This window comes from Amblyraja radiata, chromosome 3, assembly GCF_010909765.2.
Source record: "Amblyraja radiata isolate CabotCenter1 chromosome 3, sAmbRad1.1.pri, whole genome shotgun sequence".
NCBI lineage: Eukaryota > Metazoa > Chordata > Chondrichthyes > Rajiformes > Rajidae > Amblyraja > Amblyraja radiata.
In genome coordinates, this window is record NC_045958.1 from 130,917,813 (window position 1) to 130,935,632 (window position 17,820).

General features: G+C 45.6%; 1 protein-coding gene across 2 annotated transcripts in view; it reads left to right on the forward strand.

Annotated features, from left to right (window-relative positions):
- Nucleotides 1-15,998, forward strand: part of wdr70 (WD repeat domain 70) — a 63,962-nt gene extending 47,964 nt beyond the window's left edge. For both annotated transcript variants that reach the window (XM_033018767.1, XM_033018768.1), the window contains exons 15-18: nucleotides 3,225-3,304; nucleotides 5,597-5,713; nucleotides 13,445-13,607; nucleotides 15,751-15,998. In XM_033018767.1, the coding sequence (XP_032874658.1) occupies nucleotides 3,225-3,304; nucleotides 5,597-5,713; nucleotides 13,445-13,607; nucleotides 15,751-15,838 (448 nt within the window). In that variant the 3' untranslated portion in view covers nucleotides 15,839-15,998. The remainder of the gene's footprint in view (nucleotides 1-3,224; nucleotides 3,305-5,596; nucleotides 5,714-13,444; nucleotides 13,608-15,750) is intronic.
- Nucleotides 15,999-17,820: the final 1,822 nt, after the last annotated feature.

The following is a 17,820-nucleotide window of genomic DNA, read 5'->3' on the forward strand; positions in this document are numbered from 1 at the left end:
TGAGTGTTTCCCTGGAGAAGTTTTGGGAGCTGAGGAGTATACTTCAAGAAATCAGGGCACAAACAGGTGGCAAGAGAAAGATCTGGCAGATAATATTAAGGGAAATCCTAAGAGATTTTATATTAAGTGAAAGAGGGTGTCTAGGGTAGAGTGAAACCCCTCAGAAACCAGTAGTCTTCTCTGTGTGGAGCCACGGGAAATGCGCAAAGGGCCTCAATGAGTATTTCCCCTCCATTTTAGCTATGGAGAAGGACATGAAGCCTGCAGGAACTTTGGATAGTTAATGGAGAAGTCTTGAGGACAGTCTGTATTTTGGTCGAAAAGGTGCTAGATATCCGAAGGGACCATGTCTTATGAATCCCATTGAGTTTTTTGTCAAAGTAACCAAAAAGATTAACAAAGGCAAAGCTGTAGACGTTGTCTTTATGGACCAACAGGCGTTTGATAACGTTTTGCATGGTAGACTGCTCTGGAAGGTTGGATCGCATGGATCTAGGAAGAGCTAGCTGACTGGATGAATTAGCTTCATGCAATTAAAAAGAGGGTGATTGTTTTTCAGACTGGAGGTCTCTGGGGTGCCGCAGGGATCTGTGCTGGGGCCATTATTGTTTGTGGTTTCTTATCAACGATCAAGATGACAATGTACAAGGTGTGATTACTAAGTTTGCAGATGACACTGTAGTGAGTGGCATCATGGATAGCAAAGATGGTCATCAAAGATTACAGCAGGATCTTGATCAGCTGGGCAAATGGGCGGAGGAATGGTTGATGAGGTTTGAGAAGTGTGAGATGTTGCAGTTTGAGGAGGCAGGACCTTCACAGTGAATGGCAGGACTCTACTGTAGGGCAGAAAGATCGAGGATGCAGATACATGGTCCCTGAAAGTGGCATCACATGTAGCTAGGATGGTCAAGCAGGCTTTTGGTACATTGGCCATCATCATTCAGGGTTTTGAGTAAAGAGGTTGGCATGTTATGTTATCATTATATGACATTTTTTAGGCTGTACTTAGAGTGTTGTGTTCAGTTTTGGTCACCCTGCTAGAGGATGGTGTTAATCTATAAAGAGTACAGAGAAGATTTACCAGAGTTTGAGGGCCTGAACTGTAGGGAGAGGTTGGGCAGATTAGGACCTTATTCCTTGGAGCGCAGGAGACTGAGGGGTGATCTTATACAGGTGTACAAGATTGTGAGGGGAATAGATAGGGTGAATGGACATCCTTATTTATCTCCTTTGCCTAGAGTGAGAGAACCATGGCATAGGTTTAAGGTGAGGGGCACGATTTAATCGGAACCTGAGGATTGTGGGTATATGTAATAACCTGCCAGCTGAGGTAGTTGGGTTTCGGCCCGAAACGTTGCCTATTGAGTCTGAAGAAGGGTTTTGGCCCGAAATGTTGCCTATTTCCTTCGCTCCATAGATGCTGCCGCACCCGCTGAGTTTCTCCAGCACTTTTGTCTACCTAGGCAAGTACTATAACATTTAAAAGACATTTGGACAGGTGCATGGATAGGAAAGGTTTTGAGGGATACAGACCAAACATGGGCAGGTGGGACTAGCGTAGATGGAGCATCTTGGCCAGGCATGGGCAAGTTGTGCCGAAGGGCCTGTTTCCCTGCTGTATGACTTTATGACATGGATTTACAAGTTGGTTTATATGTATTTTGTGGCAATGTGAAAATATAAATCACACTAGTATGCCTCATATCTAGTTTGAACTGCAGGCCTGGTGTGCCACAGATGGACAGTCTCAGTGTGGGTGGAGCGGCACTCACCAGGCCAGTGGCAGAATGCCGGGACTCCGAGCTTTGCTTCATACGTTATGGAAACCATTTAGTCATGCAGCTCGGCAAGACTTTGGTTGGGCTGCGTTTGAAATATTCTGGTCGCCACATTACAGGAAGGATGTGGAGGCTTTGGAAAGGGTGCAAAGGTTGTTTACCTGAATACTCACGGGATTAGAGTGGTAGCTACAGGGAGAGGCTGGGGAAATTTGGATTGTGTTCTCTTTTTGGTGTATTTTGTAAACTTCAATCAAGTTGCCCCACAGCCACGTTGGTGTGTAAAATTATGAGGCATATATAGGTCAAAACCTTTTCACCATTGTGGAAATGCCAAAGACTAGAGGGCATAGCTTAAGCTGTGAGGCAAACATTTTAAAATAGGGTGTGCCTGGAATGCACTGCTGGGAGTGGTGGTGGAGGCAGATATGGTAGTGGTTTTTAAGAGGCTTTTAGTTAAGCACGTGTATACGCAGGGAATGGAGGGATATGGATCAGGTACAGGCAGAGGAGATTAGTCCATTTTGGCATCATGTTTGGGTTTAGCACATGATGAGCAGTTTCCTGCGCTGTATTGTACTATATTCGATTTGATCTAACGTGTTATGAAATAGCCCTGGTAAAGCTGAAATAAAAGTAGGCAATATTGGAAACATTCAGCCTGTAGGTGTGGGGAGACGAAGAATTAACATCACCGATAGTTAGAGTGGGAAATAGATAAATACTTTAGACTTTGGTAGTGGAGAAGTTGGGGGAAAGATGGGTAGAATAAAGGGACATGTCCTGGACCAGAAATGTTGACTCTTTCCACAGGTGCTTCTGTACCTGATGAGTGATTCCAGCACACCCTATTTTTTCTGTTGGTGTGAATCATCTGGATCAAACATTAAACAGCTGGAGGGTCTCAGTGTCTTGAAGAAGGGTCTCGACCCAAAACGTAGTCCGTCCATTTCACCCCACAGATGCTGCCTAACCCGCTAATTCCCTCCAACTCAGGATTTCAGCCTCTGCACTCTGTGTGTCTTCATGCATCTGAGTTTGATGTTCATTTTTTACGTCAGTGGGTGTGAAAGGCAATCTAATGAGAGCAGTCAAACCTTGCACAAAGCAAGATGATGTGCTAATCGATCGCCACCATCCCATCCACAGGACATCACTGCCAAGTACCTCAGGGCAGTTCCCCTCTGATGCCAACATCTCTGCTGCTCCATCAGTCACTCCACTATCTGCTTCCTCTTCCTCATTGTAACATCTGTCACTCTCTCATCTTCTTCCCAACGTAACCCGCCATTCTTGTCATTACTTGAATGCGAAACATCACTGTCTTCCTCGACAGTGACATTCCACGTTCCCTAGGTTCCCTCTCTTTACACAAGCAAAGCCGTCAGACTAATCCTTCTCTCTGCTGCCAACGTACTAACCACAACCTGCGGTGTTTTTCAGAGGAGCCAAACTCTGTGTGGTGAAGACAAAGAGAAAAGTGAGGCAGAGTCAGACTGTCACACAAGATTATATCATCACACGTGAGTATACCATTATACATTCACTGTAATACAGTAGCAATGTTACAACATTTTGAGATTTAAAAAATCAAGTCTGCAATTTATCCCATCAGATAAAGCATGAAAATAAGTTTAATTTGACACCTAATTCACTTTCATATCTCAAGTATTTAAAATGTTATGGCCATTTTCATACTCGGAAATTAGCATCTTGTTCCCTATTGATTTTCTATGGACATAACAAAAAAGCTGTGATCGTGAACAGTCAAAAGCCCATAACTTTCTTAAAAATTAAGAGAACTGAATGAAATTTTCAGTTATCATAGATTGAAGCATTCTGAAACAAATATAAAATAATCTTACTTGGATGACCTGAAATTAAAGCATATAGTTAGTTAGTTACCCAATTGTAGCTAATTCCAAACTTCAATTACTAGATCTAAACATCTATCCATTTCTTAAGAAATGATTAAAATTTTTAAATAGCCTAAGTGTCCAAATAATATTCACAAAGAATTCACAATAAAACATGATTTTTAAATCTCATTTACATTAATTTATAGGCCAAATGGAAGGAATTTAGTGTTCAATTGCTGTAAATTAATGGCCATTTAAATCATCTTTCGAGTGGGATCCTGTGGAACGCGCTGGTTTAAAACGTTCACATTGCGGTAGATTTGTGCCCCAAATGCCCAGAAAAATACTGCGGGATATAATGGGCCCAAAATTAGCTTTTCGCAACATAAACCTTTGTATAAAGGGATCTTAAGAAGCGCTTTTTAATGTAAAAATAAACAACCTACCTTCCGTTGTCCCCTGTATGAGATCCGACCCGTTGTCGGCAGTCGCGGATTTAGAGGTTAATTTTTAGCTTACTATAATAATTAAATAAACCCGTAAAATGTAAAAATAGCTCCAGCGAGCGAAACTTCAAGCGATTTTTCGTCAGCAACTGAGGTAGGCTGAACAAGCTCGATTTGAACAGCCTAGGGAAAATCGCGTTTTAAACCCGCCCCCCTCTAAACGGCGCCATAATCACACACACGGGCTGGGACAGATCTGCAGCGACGCTTAAGGTAGGTTTTGCAACATACCTAAATACAATAGACCAGTGCTTCTTAAACTGGTGAATGGTTCACCCAAAGGCAAATGAAATTATTTTGGGATGAATGAAACTAGAGGGGTGAATGAAAGGCTTAATTTATTTAGATATAATTTTTATTTTTTTTCCATACTTAAAAAAGGCATTGCCATTAAAGTGGTTTTGTAAGTTGTGGTTAGTGAGCTCTCATTGGTTTTAATGGCAGTGGAGCTGGACATTTGATATGTTTTTATTTCTCTCTACCTATGGTTTTCTAATTTCAAAGTAGCGGGAATTTTCCCAAATTTACTGTAATATAACCTTTTAGGGAAGATCATGGGTTTTTTGAGCTAGTTTTCCAAGAAAAAAACTGCAGTAATCAAAGCCCAAAAGGGTAGGATGGGGCTGGAGCCCAGTGTTTAGACATTGGAATGTTTTTTTATCATTCTAATAAAATGATTTTCCAGCTCCAGTGGTAATTAAACTTAACTTTTTTTTCTCCTAGTTTTCTTTATATATTTTTAGGATGTTAAACAAGTTGAATAAAATAAACACTTAAGAAATGAGTTAATTTATGTTTTTTGCTCATGTGACAAAATAAATGATATATAAAATTATACACAAGGGAGAATAAGATAAATGACCAAAAAACATAAGAAAATTTAGTCGAGGGTGAATTAAATGTTGTCATAAAGACTCAAGGGTGAATGACACTGCAATAGTTTAAGAAGCACTGCAGTATACCAGATCACACGTGAGTGTACCGCTATACATACACCGTAATACCGTATACCACTATGCTAGTGTACCACATCATGTGTGATTATACCACTGTACTCTCTGGTTCTCTGTTGTCCCACTTCCTACACAATTAACCTACAAACACGCACGTCTTCGGAATGTGGGAGGAATCTGGAACACCTGGAGGAACACCACAGAGAGAACGTGCAAACTCCACACAGACAGCACCGGCGGTCAGGATGGAAACCGGATCTCCGGTGCTGTGAGGCCACCATACCACCGTTATTTCCCGTCCCCAGAGCTGAGAGTTGGACAGAGTGAAGTCGTAGAAGGACAGGTTTCTACCTTTCCATCCGGTGGGTCGACCCAGTGGCTGTCTGCCCTCACGCCCATCGCCAGGGTGACACCCAGCCAGGGAGGGGCTGTCGTCTGGGCCTTGCCAAGGGCATGATTGCGTTGCAGGTTAAATAATGGTTGCTTTGTGTTTCCAGCACATGCTTTGCCCATGTTCCGGGAGCCCAGGCAGAAGAGCACCAGGAAACAGCTGGAGAAAGATCGGCTCGACCCGGTGAAGTCCCACAAGCCCGAGCCTCCCGTGTCTGGCCCAGGTAACGCTCAGGGCCACACATCGCCCACCAATCACTGCAGACTGGTGGCTGCAAACGGGGAGGGGGGTGATCAGAAGAGGGGAGTCGGGACTGAGGAGGAGAGCTGGGAAAGAGGGTGGGAGGGAGTCTGGCAGGGCAAACGGTGCTGGGGGTGGAGCAGAGCTGGGCCAACTGGGGCCACAGCACTGGAGAATCCTGGGTGGGGGGCTGTGTGGGTGGGGGAGCAGGGGATGGGGGGGTGGGGCCAATGTGTGTGGGGGGTGGGCCAGTTTGTGGGGGGGGGTGAGGCCAGTGTGGGGGGAGGGGGGGTGGGGGCCCGTGTGGGGGTGGAGCCAGTGTGGGGGGGGGGGATGGTGGTTCAATGTGGGGGGGATGGGCCAATGTGTGTGGGGGGTGGGCCAATGTGTGTGGGGGGTGGGCCAATGTGTGTGGGGGGTGGGCCAGTGTGTGTGGGGGGTGGGCCAGTGTGTGTGGGGGGTGGGCCAGTGTGTGTGGGGGGAGGGCCAGTGTGTGTGGGGGGTGGGCCAATGTGTGTGGGGGGTGGGCCAGTGTGTGTGGGGGGTGGGCCAATGTGTGTGGGGGGTGGGCCAGTGTGTTGGGTGGGGGGGCCTGTGGGGGGGGTGGGCCAGTGTGTGGGGGGGGCAGTGTGTGGGGGGGCAGGGTGGGGGGGGGTGGGGCCCGTGTGTGGGGGGGGCAGTGTGTGGGGCCCGTGTGTGTGGGGGGGGTGGGGCCCGTGTGTGGGGGGGGCAGTGTGTGGGGCCCGTGTGTGTGGGGGGTGGGGCCAGTGTGTGGGCCAGTGGGGGAGGGAGGGGCAGAGGGGGGGTGACTGCGGTGACAATCCTTCTTTCTTGCTGGTCCCAGAACCTGGAGCTCCCTCCCCAGCAGCTGGTCAGGCAGGGAGAGATGGCCAATGAATCATGGCCTGACTAAACCAGGTCCCAAAGTGAATAAAATAAACACTGCCTCCACTTTTCAATGTTTCTGCAACATTGTTGAACTGGCTGGGTGGGAAATCCAGCAAATACATTTAATGCAAAGAATTTGAAAGGGATATATTTGGATGGTCATGCAAGGTGGGACAATGCATGATCTGTGGTTGGATACTGCGGATTTGTAGAGGATCAGAGAATCCTGGCAGCAGAATAAGCAGGCGCACAGTTAGGACGGCAGACTAGGTAATTGGCCTGAAATAAAAAGCTGGAGTAACTCAGCGGGTCAGGCTGCATCTCTGGAGAAAAGGAATAGGGAGCGTTTCGGGTCGAGATCCTTCACTGAGAGTCAGGGGAAAGGGAAAAGAGAGATATAGATGGTGATTTAGAGATATAGAACAAATGAATTAAATATATGCAAAAAAGAATTCCACAGACTCACCACTCTTTGTGAGAAAAAGTGTTTCCATTGTCTCCGTTCTAAATGGCTTACTCCTTATTCTTATAACCATATAACAATTACAGCACAGAAACAGGCCATCTCGGCCCTTCTAGTCTGTGCCGAACACTTACTCTCACCTAGTCCCATCTACCTGCACTCAGACCATAACCCTCCATTCATTTCCCGTCCATATACCTATCCAATTTATTTTTAAATGATAAATTCGAACCTGCCTCCACCACTTCCACTGGAAGCTCATTCCACACAGCTACCACTCTCTGAGTAAAGAAGTTCCCCCTCATGTTACCCCTAAACTTCTGTCCCTTAATTCTCAAGTCATGTCCTCTTGTTTGAATCTTCCCTACTCTCAGTGGGAAAAGCTTATCCACGTCAACTCTGTCTATCCCTCTCATCATTTTAAAGACGTCTATCAAGTCCCCCCTTAACCTTCTGCGCTCCAAAGAATAAAGACCTAACTTGTTCAACCTTTCTCTGTAACTTAGTTGCTGAAACCCAGGCAACATTCTAGTAAATCTCCTCTGCACTCTCTGTATTTTGTTGACATCCTTCCTATAATTAGGCGACCAAAATTGTACACCATACTCCAGAATTGGCCTCACCAATGCCTTGTACAATTTTAACATTACATCCCAACTTCTATACTCAATACTCTGATTTATAAAGGCCAGCACACCAAAAGCTTTCTTTACCACTCTATCTACATGAGATTCCACCTTCAGGGAACTATGCACAGTTATTCCTAGATCCCTCTGTTCAACTGCGTTCCTCAATTCGCTAACATTTACCATGTACGTCCTATTTTGATTTGTCCTACCAAGATGTAGCACCTCACACTTATCAGCATTAAACTCCATCTGCTATCTTTCAGCCCACTCTTCCAAATCGCCTAAATCTCTCTGTAGACTTTGAAAATCTACTTCATTATCCACAACACCACCTATCTCAGTATCATTTACATACTTACTAATCCAATTTATCACACCATCATCCAGATCATTGGTGTACATGACAAACAACAGTGGACCCAACACAGATCCCTGTGGCACCCCACTAGTAACCGGCCTCCAACCTAACAAACAGCCATCCACCATTACTCTCTGGCATCTCCCATTCAGCCACTGTTGAATCCATCTTGCTACTCCACCATTAATACCCAACAATTGAGCCTTCTTAACCAAACTTCTATGAGGAACCTTGTCAAAGGCCTTACTGAAGTCCATATAGACAACATCCACTGCTTTACCCTCATCAATTTCCTGAGTAACCTCTTCAAAAAATTCAAGAAGATTAGTCAAACATGACCTTCCAGGCACAAATCCATGTTGACTGTTCCTAATCAGACCCTGTTTATCCAGATGCTTATATATATTATCTCTAAGTATCCTTTCCATTAATTTGCCCACCACTGAAGTCAAACTAACAGGTCTATAATTGCTAGGTTTACTCTTAGAACCCTTTTTAAACAATGGAACAACATGCGCAGTACGCCAATGCTCCGGCACTATTCCTGTTTCTAATGACATTTGAAATATTTCTGTCATAGCCCCGGCTATTTCTACACTAACTTCCCTCAATGTCCTAGGGAATATCCTGTCAGGGCCTGGAGACTTATCCACTTTTATATTTTTCAAAAGTGTCAGTACTTCTTTTACTTTGAAACTCATAGTATCCATAGCTACTCTACTAGTTTCCCTTACCTCACATAATTCAATATCCTTCTCCTTGGTGAATACCGACGAAAAGAAATCGTTCAATATCTCCCCCATCTCTTTTGGCTCTGCAGATAGCTGTCCACTCTGTCTCTCCAATGGACCAATTTTATCCCTCGTTATCCTTTTGCTATTAATATAGCTGTAGAAACCCTTTGGATTTACTTTCACCTTATTTGCCAAAGCAACCTCATATTTTCTCTTAGCTTTTCTAATTTCTTTCTTAAGATTCTTTTTACATTCTTTATACTCCTCAAGCACCTCATTTACTTCATGCTGCCTATAATTATTGTAGATCTCTCTCTTTTTCCAACCCAAGTGTCCAATTTCCCTTGAAAACCATGGCTCTTTCCGATTTTTACTATTTCCTTTCAACCGAACAGGGACATAAAGATTCTGTACTCTTAAAATTTCACCTTTAAATGTCCTCCATTTCTCTTAGAAACATAGAAACATAGAAAATAGGTGCAGGAGTAGGCCATTCGGCCCTTCGAGCTTGCACCGCCATTCAATATGATCATGGCTGATCATCCAACTCAGTATCCCATCCCTGCCTCCTCTCCATACCTCCTGATCCCTTTAGCCACAAGGGCCACATCTAACTCCCTCTTAAATATAGCCAATGAACTGGCCTCAACTACCTTCTGTGGCAGAGAGTTCCAGAGATTCACCACTCTCTGCGTGAAAAATGTTCTTCTCATCTCGGTTCTAAAGGATTTCCCCTCTATCCTTAAGCTGTGACCCCTTGTCCTGGACTTCCCCAACATCGGGAACAATCTTCCTGCATCTAGCCTGTCCAATCCCTTAAGAATTTTGTAAGTTTCTATAAGATCCCCCCTCAATCTCCTAAATTCTAGCGAGTACAATCCGAGTCTATCCAGTCTTTCATCATAAGAAAGTCCTGACATCCCAGGAATCAGTCTGGTGAACCTTCTCTGCACTCCCTCTATGGCAGTAATGTCCTTCCTCAGATTTGGAGACCAAAACTGTACGCAATATTCCAGGTGTGGTCTCACCAAGACCCTGTACAACTGCAGCAGAACCTCCCTGCTGCTATACTCAAATCCTTTTGCTATGAATGCCAACATACCATTCGCTTTCTTCGCTGCCTGCTGCACCTGCATGCCTACTTTCAATGACTGGTGTACCATGACACCCAGGTCTCGTTGCATCTCCCCTTTTCCTAATCGGCCACCATTTAGATAATTGTCAGCTTTCCTGTTTTTGCCACCAAAGTGGATAACCTCACATTTATCCACATTATACTGCATCTGCCATGCATTTGCCCACTCACCCAGCCTACCCAAGTCACCTTGCAGCCTCCTAGCATCCTCCTCACAGCTAACACTGCCCCCCAGCTTCGTGTCATCCGCAAACTTGGAGATGTTGCATTCAATTCCCTCTTCTAAATCATTAATATATATTGTAAATAGCTGGGGTCCCAGCACTGAGCCTTGCGGTACCCCACTAGTCACTGCCTGCCATTCTGAAAATGACCCGTTTACTCCTACTCTTTGCTTCCTGTTTGCCAGCCAGTTCTCTATCCACATCAATACTGAACCCCCAATACCGTGTGCTTTAAGTTTGTATACTAATCTCTTATGTGGGACCTTGTCGAAGGCCTTCTGAAAGTCCAGATATAACACATCCACTGGTTCTCCCCTATCCACACTACTAGTTACATCCTCGATAAATTCTATAAGATTCGTCAGACATGATTTACCTTTCGTAAATCCATGCTGACTTTGTCCAATGATTTCACCACTTTCCAAATGTGCTGCTATCCCATCTTTAATAACTGACTCTGGCAGTTTCCCCACTACCGATGTTAGACTAACTGGTCTGTAATTCCCCGTTTTCTCTCTCCCTCCCTTATTAAAAAGTGGGGTTACATTAGCTACCCTCCAATCCTCAGGAACTACTCCAGAATCTAAAGAGTTTTGAAAAATTATCACTAATGCATCCACTATTTCTGGAGCTACTTCCTTAAGTACTCTGGGATGCAGCCTATCTGGCCCTGGGGATTTATCGGCCTTTAATCCATTCAATTTACCTAACACCACTTCCCGGCTAACCTGGATTTCACTCAGTTCCTCCATCTCATTTGACCCGCGGTCCCCTGCTATTTCCGGCAGATTAGTTATGTCGTCCTAGGTGAAGACGGAACCAAAGTAGGTATTCAATTGGTCCTTGTTCCCCATGATCAATTCACCTGTTTCTGACTGCAAGGGACCTACATTTGTTTTTACTAATCTCTCTTCACATATCTATAAAAACTTTTGCAGTCAGTTTTTATGTTCCCTGACAGTTTTCTTTCATAATCTATTTTCCCTTGGTCTTCTACATCCTTCCCATAAAACAAAATGTCCCAATTCACTCCTTTTAAATCCTTTCGCATCTCCTCAAAGTTAGCCTTTCTCCAATCAAAAATCTCAACCCTAGGTCCAGTTCTGACCCTCTCCATAATTATATTGAAACTAATGGTATTGTGATCACTGGACCCAAAGTGCTCCCCAACGCACACCTCCGCCACCTGACCTGTCTCATTTCCTAACAGGAGGTCCAGCACTGCCCCTTCTCTAGTAGTTCCTCTATGTATTGCTGCAAAAAACTATCCTGCACACATTTTACAAACTCCAACCCATCCAGCCCATTTACAGAATGTGTTTCCCAGTCTATGTGTGGAAAGTTGAAATCTCCCACAATCACTACCTTGTGCTTACTACTAATATCTGCAATCTCCTTACACATTTGCTCTTCCAATTCTCGCTCCCCATTTGGCGGTCTATAATACACCCCTATAAGTGTTGCTACACCTTTCCCATTTCTCAGTTCCACCCAAATAGCCTCCCTAGACGAGCCCTCTAATCTATCCTGCCAAAGCACTGCTGTAATATCTTCCTTGCTTTCTTAAACAGTGGCCCCTGGTTCTGGACTTCCCCCAACATCGGGAACGTGTTTCCTGCCTCTAGTGTGTCCAAACCATCTTATATGTTTCAATGAGATTCCCTCTCATCTTTCTAAACTCCAGAGTGTACAAGCCCAGCCGCTCCATTCTCTCAGCATATGACAGTCCCGCCATCCCGGGAATTGACCTTGTAAACCTACGCTGCACTCCCTCAATAGCAAGGCCATTGTTAGCTGTGGGCAAGGTGAAAACGGGTTACAGACAATGAGACTCAACTTTGTAGCTAAAACAATGACTTGGGGGAGGAAAGGAGAGAAATTCAGTTCCTTTCTACACGTATAGTAAGTGCAGGGAGGTCATGGTACAGCTTTATAAAATATTGTTGAGGCCTCCTCTGGAATGTCATATGCAGTTTAGGTTGCCTCGGTCTAAGACCAGGTGGGTATAGATTTAAGGGGTCAGACATTCAGAGAAGATGTAAAGAATGCTTGATTGATCCAAGGGGGTGGTTGGAGTTTGGAATGCACATCAGTGAGGTAGGCCAGGCGACCCCCCTCTCTGCTGCCTACCTGCCTGCCTTCAACCCACACAGGCCTGCTCACTCAGTTGCCACATTTAATTGCCGCCGTTGTCATCTCGCCCTCAGCTACAAGGCTTTCAGCTCTGGAATTAATATCTTAAACCCACCCAAATCCTCTTGGAATGATTTTTGGATTCTGCAATTCATATCTTAATATCCTTCTTCAAAATACTTCTTGTTCGTAAGTGATAGGAGAAAGATTAGGCCATTCAGCCCATCAAATCTATTCTGCCTTTCAATCATGGCTGATCTATCTTTCCTCCTCAACCCTATTCTCCTGCCTTCTCCCTAAAACCCCTGACACCCATACTAATCACGAGTCTATCCATCTCTGCATTAAGTATATCTGTTGACTTGGCCTCCGCAGCCTTCTGTGGCAATGAATTCCACAGATTCACCACCCTCTGACTAAGGAAATTCCTCCTCATCTCCTTCTTGAAGGGACGTCCTTTAATTCTGGGACTGTGACCTCTGGTCCTAGACTCTCCCACGAGTGGAAACATCCACATCCACTCTATCCATCTTCTTTTGGAATGATTTCTGGAACCTGGAATTAATATATCTCGCAGCCCCTCTGCGTCTCCCAAATCCTCTCAGAATGGTTGCTGGAACCAGTGCTGTTGCTGAGCTTTTTGTTTGTTGACTGGCCACTGAATTACCTTAGCTTGCCTTACCCAGATGAAATGTTTAAATGACAAAGTTGTTGTAAAATCAAGATAGGTATGCAGTGTTAATGAGGGCTTTGTAGAATTGTAGTTTGCGGAGGTGATGTCAGGTTTTGAGGCAGGCGATATTGGGATGGAGCCAGAGTGCATGATGATGTCAATGTCAGTGAACATGGATATTGGGGACAGGTGCAAAATGCTGGAGTAACTCAGCGGGACAGGCAGCATCTCTGGAGAGAAGGAATGGTTGATGTTTCAGGGCAAGACCCTTCTTCAGACTCTGGGGATTGGGACTAGGCTGCCCATCAGGTACTGATCTATTTTGGGATGTAGATGTTGTCAGGGTTTAGAGTTTGGCAGTTTTTCAGGCAATGGGATTTTGTGCGGTGGTTGGGTGTTTCTTTGGGAGAATATGAGCATTGTGGTTAAGATGCTTTGAGTATGACAGCATGTGGACTTTACTTGACGTGTAAACAGGTCGTGGTGGTCGTGTTGGGACACATGGGGGCACATTGTCCTCGTTCATCGTGAAGAACATCGCTCTGGATAAAACAGATGACAGTAATCCACGTGAAGCCATCCTGCGCCATGCCAAGGATGCTGAAGAGAACCCATACTGGGTGGCTCCTGCCTACGTGAAGTGAGTATCAGGTGCTGAGGACTCACCTCTACAATACAGTCAGCATGGATTTGTGCCTGGAAGGTCATGTTTGACTAATCTTCTTGAATTTTTTGAAGAGGTTACTAGGGAAATTGATGAGGGTAAAGCAGTGGATGTTGTCTATATGGACTTTAGTAAGGCCTTTGACAAGGTTCCTCATGGAAGGTTGGTTAAGAAGGTTCAATTGTTCGGTATAAATACAGGAGTAGCAAGATGGATTCAATAGTGGCTGAATGGGAGATGCCAGAGAGTAATGGTGGATGGCTGTTTGTCGGGTTGGAGGCAGGTGACTAGTGGGGTGCCTCAGGAATCTGTGTTGGGTCCACTGTTGTTTGTCATGTACATCAATGATCTGGATGAAGGGGTGGTAAATTGGATTAGTAAGTATGCAGATGATACTAAGATAGGTGGTGTTGTGGATAATGAAGTAGATTTCCAAAGTCTACAGAGAGATTTAGGCCATTTGGAAGAATGGGCTGAAAGATGGCAGATGGAGTTTAATGCTGATAAGTGTGAGGTGCTACATCTTGGCAGGACAAATCAAAATAGGACGTACATGGTAAATGGTAGGGAATTGAGGAATGCAGTTGAACAGAGGGATCTAGGAATAACTGTGCATAGTTCCCTGAAGGTGGAATCTCATGTAGATAGGGTGGTAAAGAAAGCTTTTGGTATGCTGGCCTTTATAAATCAGAGCATTGAGTATAGAAGTTAGGATGTAATGTTAAAATTGTACAAGGCATTGGTGAGACCAATTCTGGAGTATGGTGTACAATTTTGGTCGCCCAATTATAGGAAGGATGTCAACAAAATAGAGAGAGTACAGAGGAGATTTACTAGAATGTTGCCTGGGTTTCAGCAACTAAGTTACAGAGAAAGGTTGAATAAGTTAGGTCTATATTCTCTGGAGCGCAGAAGGTTAAGGGGTGACTTGATAGAGGTCTTTAAAATTATGAGAGGGATAGACAGAGTTGACGTGGACAAGCTTTTCCCATTGAGAGTAGGGAAGATTCAAGCAAGTGGACATTACTTCAGAATTAAGGGACAGAAGTTTAGGGGTAACATGAGGGGGAACTTCTTTACTCAGAGAGTGGTAGCTGTGTGGAATGAGCTTCCAGTGGAAGTGGTGGAGGCAGGTTCGATTTTATCATTTAAAAATAAATTGGATAGGTATATGGATGGGAAAGGAATGGAGGGTTATGGTCTGAGTGCAGGGACTAGGGGGAAATAATTGTTCGGCACGGACTTGTAGGACCGAGATGGCCTGTTTCCGTGCTGTAATTGTTATATGGTTATATGGTTATAATAGAACAGGAGAAGTAACCTAGACACAATCTGTGTACGCACTTTAAACCACACCCCTGCTGCATGCCTTTCCTTCTACAACAACCTAGGTAACCCATGGTAAATTGAAAGCTCAATCACTATGACATTTTCCTCTGGGTGAATTGCCCACTGATCTGCTGCAGTGCCTGACTCTGGCTCTTCAGGAGATCACAGCACAGCCGTCACCACCCTCGAACCATACAGCACGGAAACCGGCCCTTCAGCCCAACTCATCCATGATGCCCCCTCTAAGTTAGTTGTATTTGCCTATGTTTGTTTTATTTAGAGATATAGCATAAAACAGGCCCTTCGTCTCACTGAGTCCATGCCACCGGTGATCTTCCTACAGGGCACTATCCTACGCACTAGGGACATTTTGCTATTTTGTTTTTACCAAAGCCAAATAAACCTACACGTCTGTGAAGTGTGGAAGGAAAGGATCACCTGGGGAAAACAAATGTGGTCGCAGGGAGAACGTACCAACTCCGTACAGACAGCAGCCATGGTCAGCATGGAATCCAGGTGACCAGTCTACCGCTGTGCCACTGTACTTCCCCTTTGGCCCACATCCTACTAAACCCTATCCTATCCATGCATCTGACCAAGTGTCTTAAATGCTGTTCTGGTACCTGTGTCAGCTACTCCTCCAGCAGTTTGTTCCATATTCCCACTACCCTCTGAGTAGAAAAAGTTGCCTGTCAGGTTGGTTAAAGTCCCGCACCTCTCACCTGACACCGATATCCTCTGATTCCCTGACCTGGGTCTGTGGCACTCACTTTCCTGTTGGTTGTTCCAGGACCCAGCCCCACGCAGTGTTTGCAGTCGTGGAGTTGGAGGAGGAACCAGAGGATGATGAGCCAGAGTGGAAGAAGCGGAAATTGTGAACACACAGCGAGGGACAAAGCTGCTGTCCATGAGGGTGGGGAGGGAGATATGTGGGGGCCCAGGGGGACGGGTTTGGAGTGAATGTTGAAGGGAGCACGAGGTTTACAGGGTGAGTGTATTTTACCATGTGTCTTGACCTATTAAACATGATAAAGCAAATGATGGGTTCATTTCATTAGGTCTTTGTGTCGAGGTCTGAAAAAACATTTGGTAGTCAGGAGCAACTGAGAGGAACTGTTACAAGGCCACAGGTTCAAGGATCTGACTGGTGGAACAGAAAAAACCTTACTCGTCTGTTGCAAATCAGTTTTATTGGCAAGAGGACAAAAGCAATACTTCTCGGTATGCGCTGGAGCCGGTTTACAGCAGCACCTCTCCCTCTCCCTCTCTCTCTCTCCCTCTCCCTCTCTCCCTCTCTCCCCTTCTCCCCCTCCCCCCTCACCTCCCTCTCTCCCTCCCTCTCTCCCCCTCTCCCTCCTCCTCTCTCCCACTCACCCTCTCTCCCCCTCTGCCCCCCTCCCTCCCTCTCCCCCTCTCTCCCTCTCCCTCACCCCTCCCTCTCTCCCTCAGGCCCTCTCGTACATGAACTTAAAGTAACTTCTGGCTTACTGGCGCCTGCCTTTATACAAGTTTGATGGTGTGCAAATCACTACACACATGCTGTACAAAGGTAATACTCAAAACAGCGCTGCCGGTTTTGGCGAGCAAAGGTTTAAACCCACAGCACTCTGGGCTTTAAATATAGTGCTACCAGCCACCGCGCTATGGGCTTTAAACACATCGATACCGGCTACAGTGCTCTGTGAGGCAGCAACTCTACCCCTGCTCCACCGTGCCGTCCATCAGCACAATCTATCCATCTCCACCCATCTACACATCCCATTTGCCCTTTTCCCTTTGCTCTGGTCCTGTACACATTCCCATCTAAAAGACTGTTGATTGTTGTGACTGTATTAGCCTCTACCTCGTGGAAGCTCATTCCATATAAATCTGACACCTCTAATCACCTTTAACTTTCTCTCATTCCACCTTAAACCTGTGCCTTCTAGTTTTAGTCTGTCTTACTTTGGGGAAAAAGATGAACTAATCTATGCCCCTCCTCATTTTATAAACCTGTGTAACTTTACCCCTCAGTTTCTGACTCCACTGGGAATAAAGTGTGCCGTGGCGCAGCAGTAGAGTTGCTGCCTTACAGTGCCAGAGGCCTGTTGGTACATTCTGTGTGTTCATTCTCCCTGTGATTGTGTGGGTTTTCTCCAGGTGCTCCAGGTTCCTCCCACGTTCCAAAGACGTGCAGATTTATAGGTTAATTGGCTACTGTACATTGTCCCTAGTTCCACAAGTTCACATGTATTGTCACATGCACCAATTGGTACAGTGAAATTTGAGTTACCATACAGCCACATGAATAAAAAGAACACAATACTCAATAGAATACAACATAAACATCCACCAGTGTGGGATCAGCATTTCTCACTGTGATGGAAGATAAAGTTTAGTCATCTTCCTCTTTGTTCACCCGTAGTCGGGGCCTAGAACCCTCCACAGTCGCCGCTATGGATGATCCGCTGTACAGGCCCCCTCGCCGGGATGATCAAAACTCTGGCATCGGAACGGAGGAGCACACTCGACTGCTTGGAGTTTCCGAATCGACCGCGGCTTCCGAAGTCCACAGGCCCCGCTGGACGGAGCCCCAACACTGGCGATCCTCGGCAAAAGATCCCAGGCCTCCGCCATGTTAAAGTCAGCGTCGCGCCCGCGGCTACAAGCTCCGCGATGATTAAAGTCAGCAGGTCCAACACTGCGGAGCTCCAACACTGGCGATCCCCGGCAAGGGATGGCTCTGCTCCGCGATGGTAATTCAGCGCTGCGCCCGCTGCTGAAGCTCTGGCTGGTCGCGCCAATCCAGTTGGTAGGCTGCGCGGGGGGGGGGGCGGGGGGGAGATGCGACACGGAGAAAAGACGTATCTCCGTCCAGGTA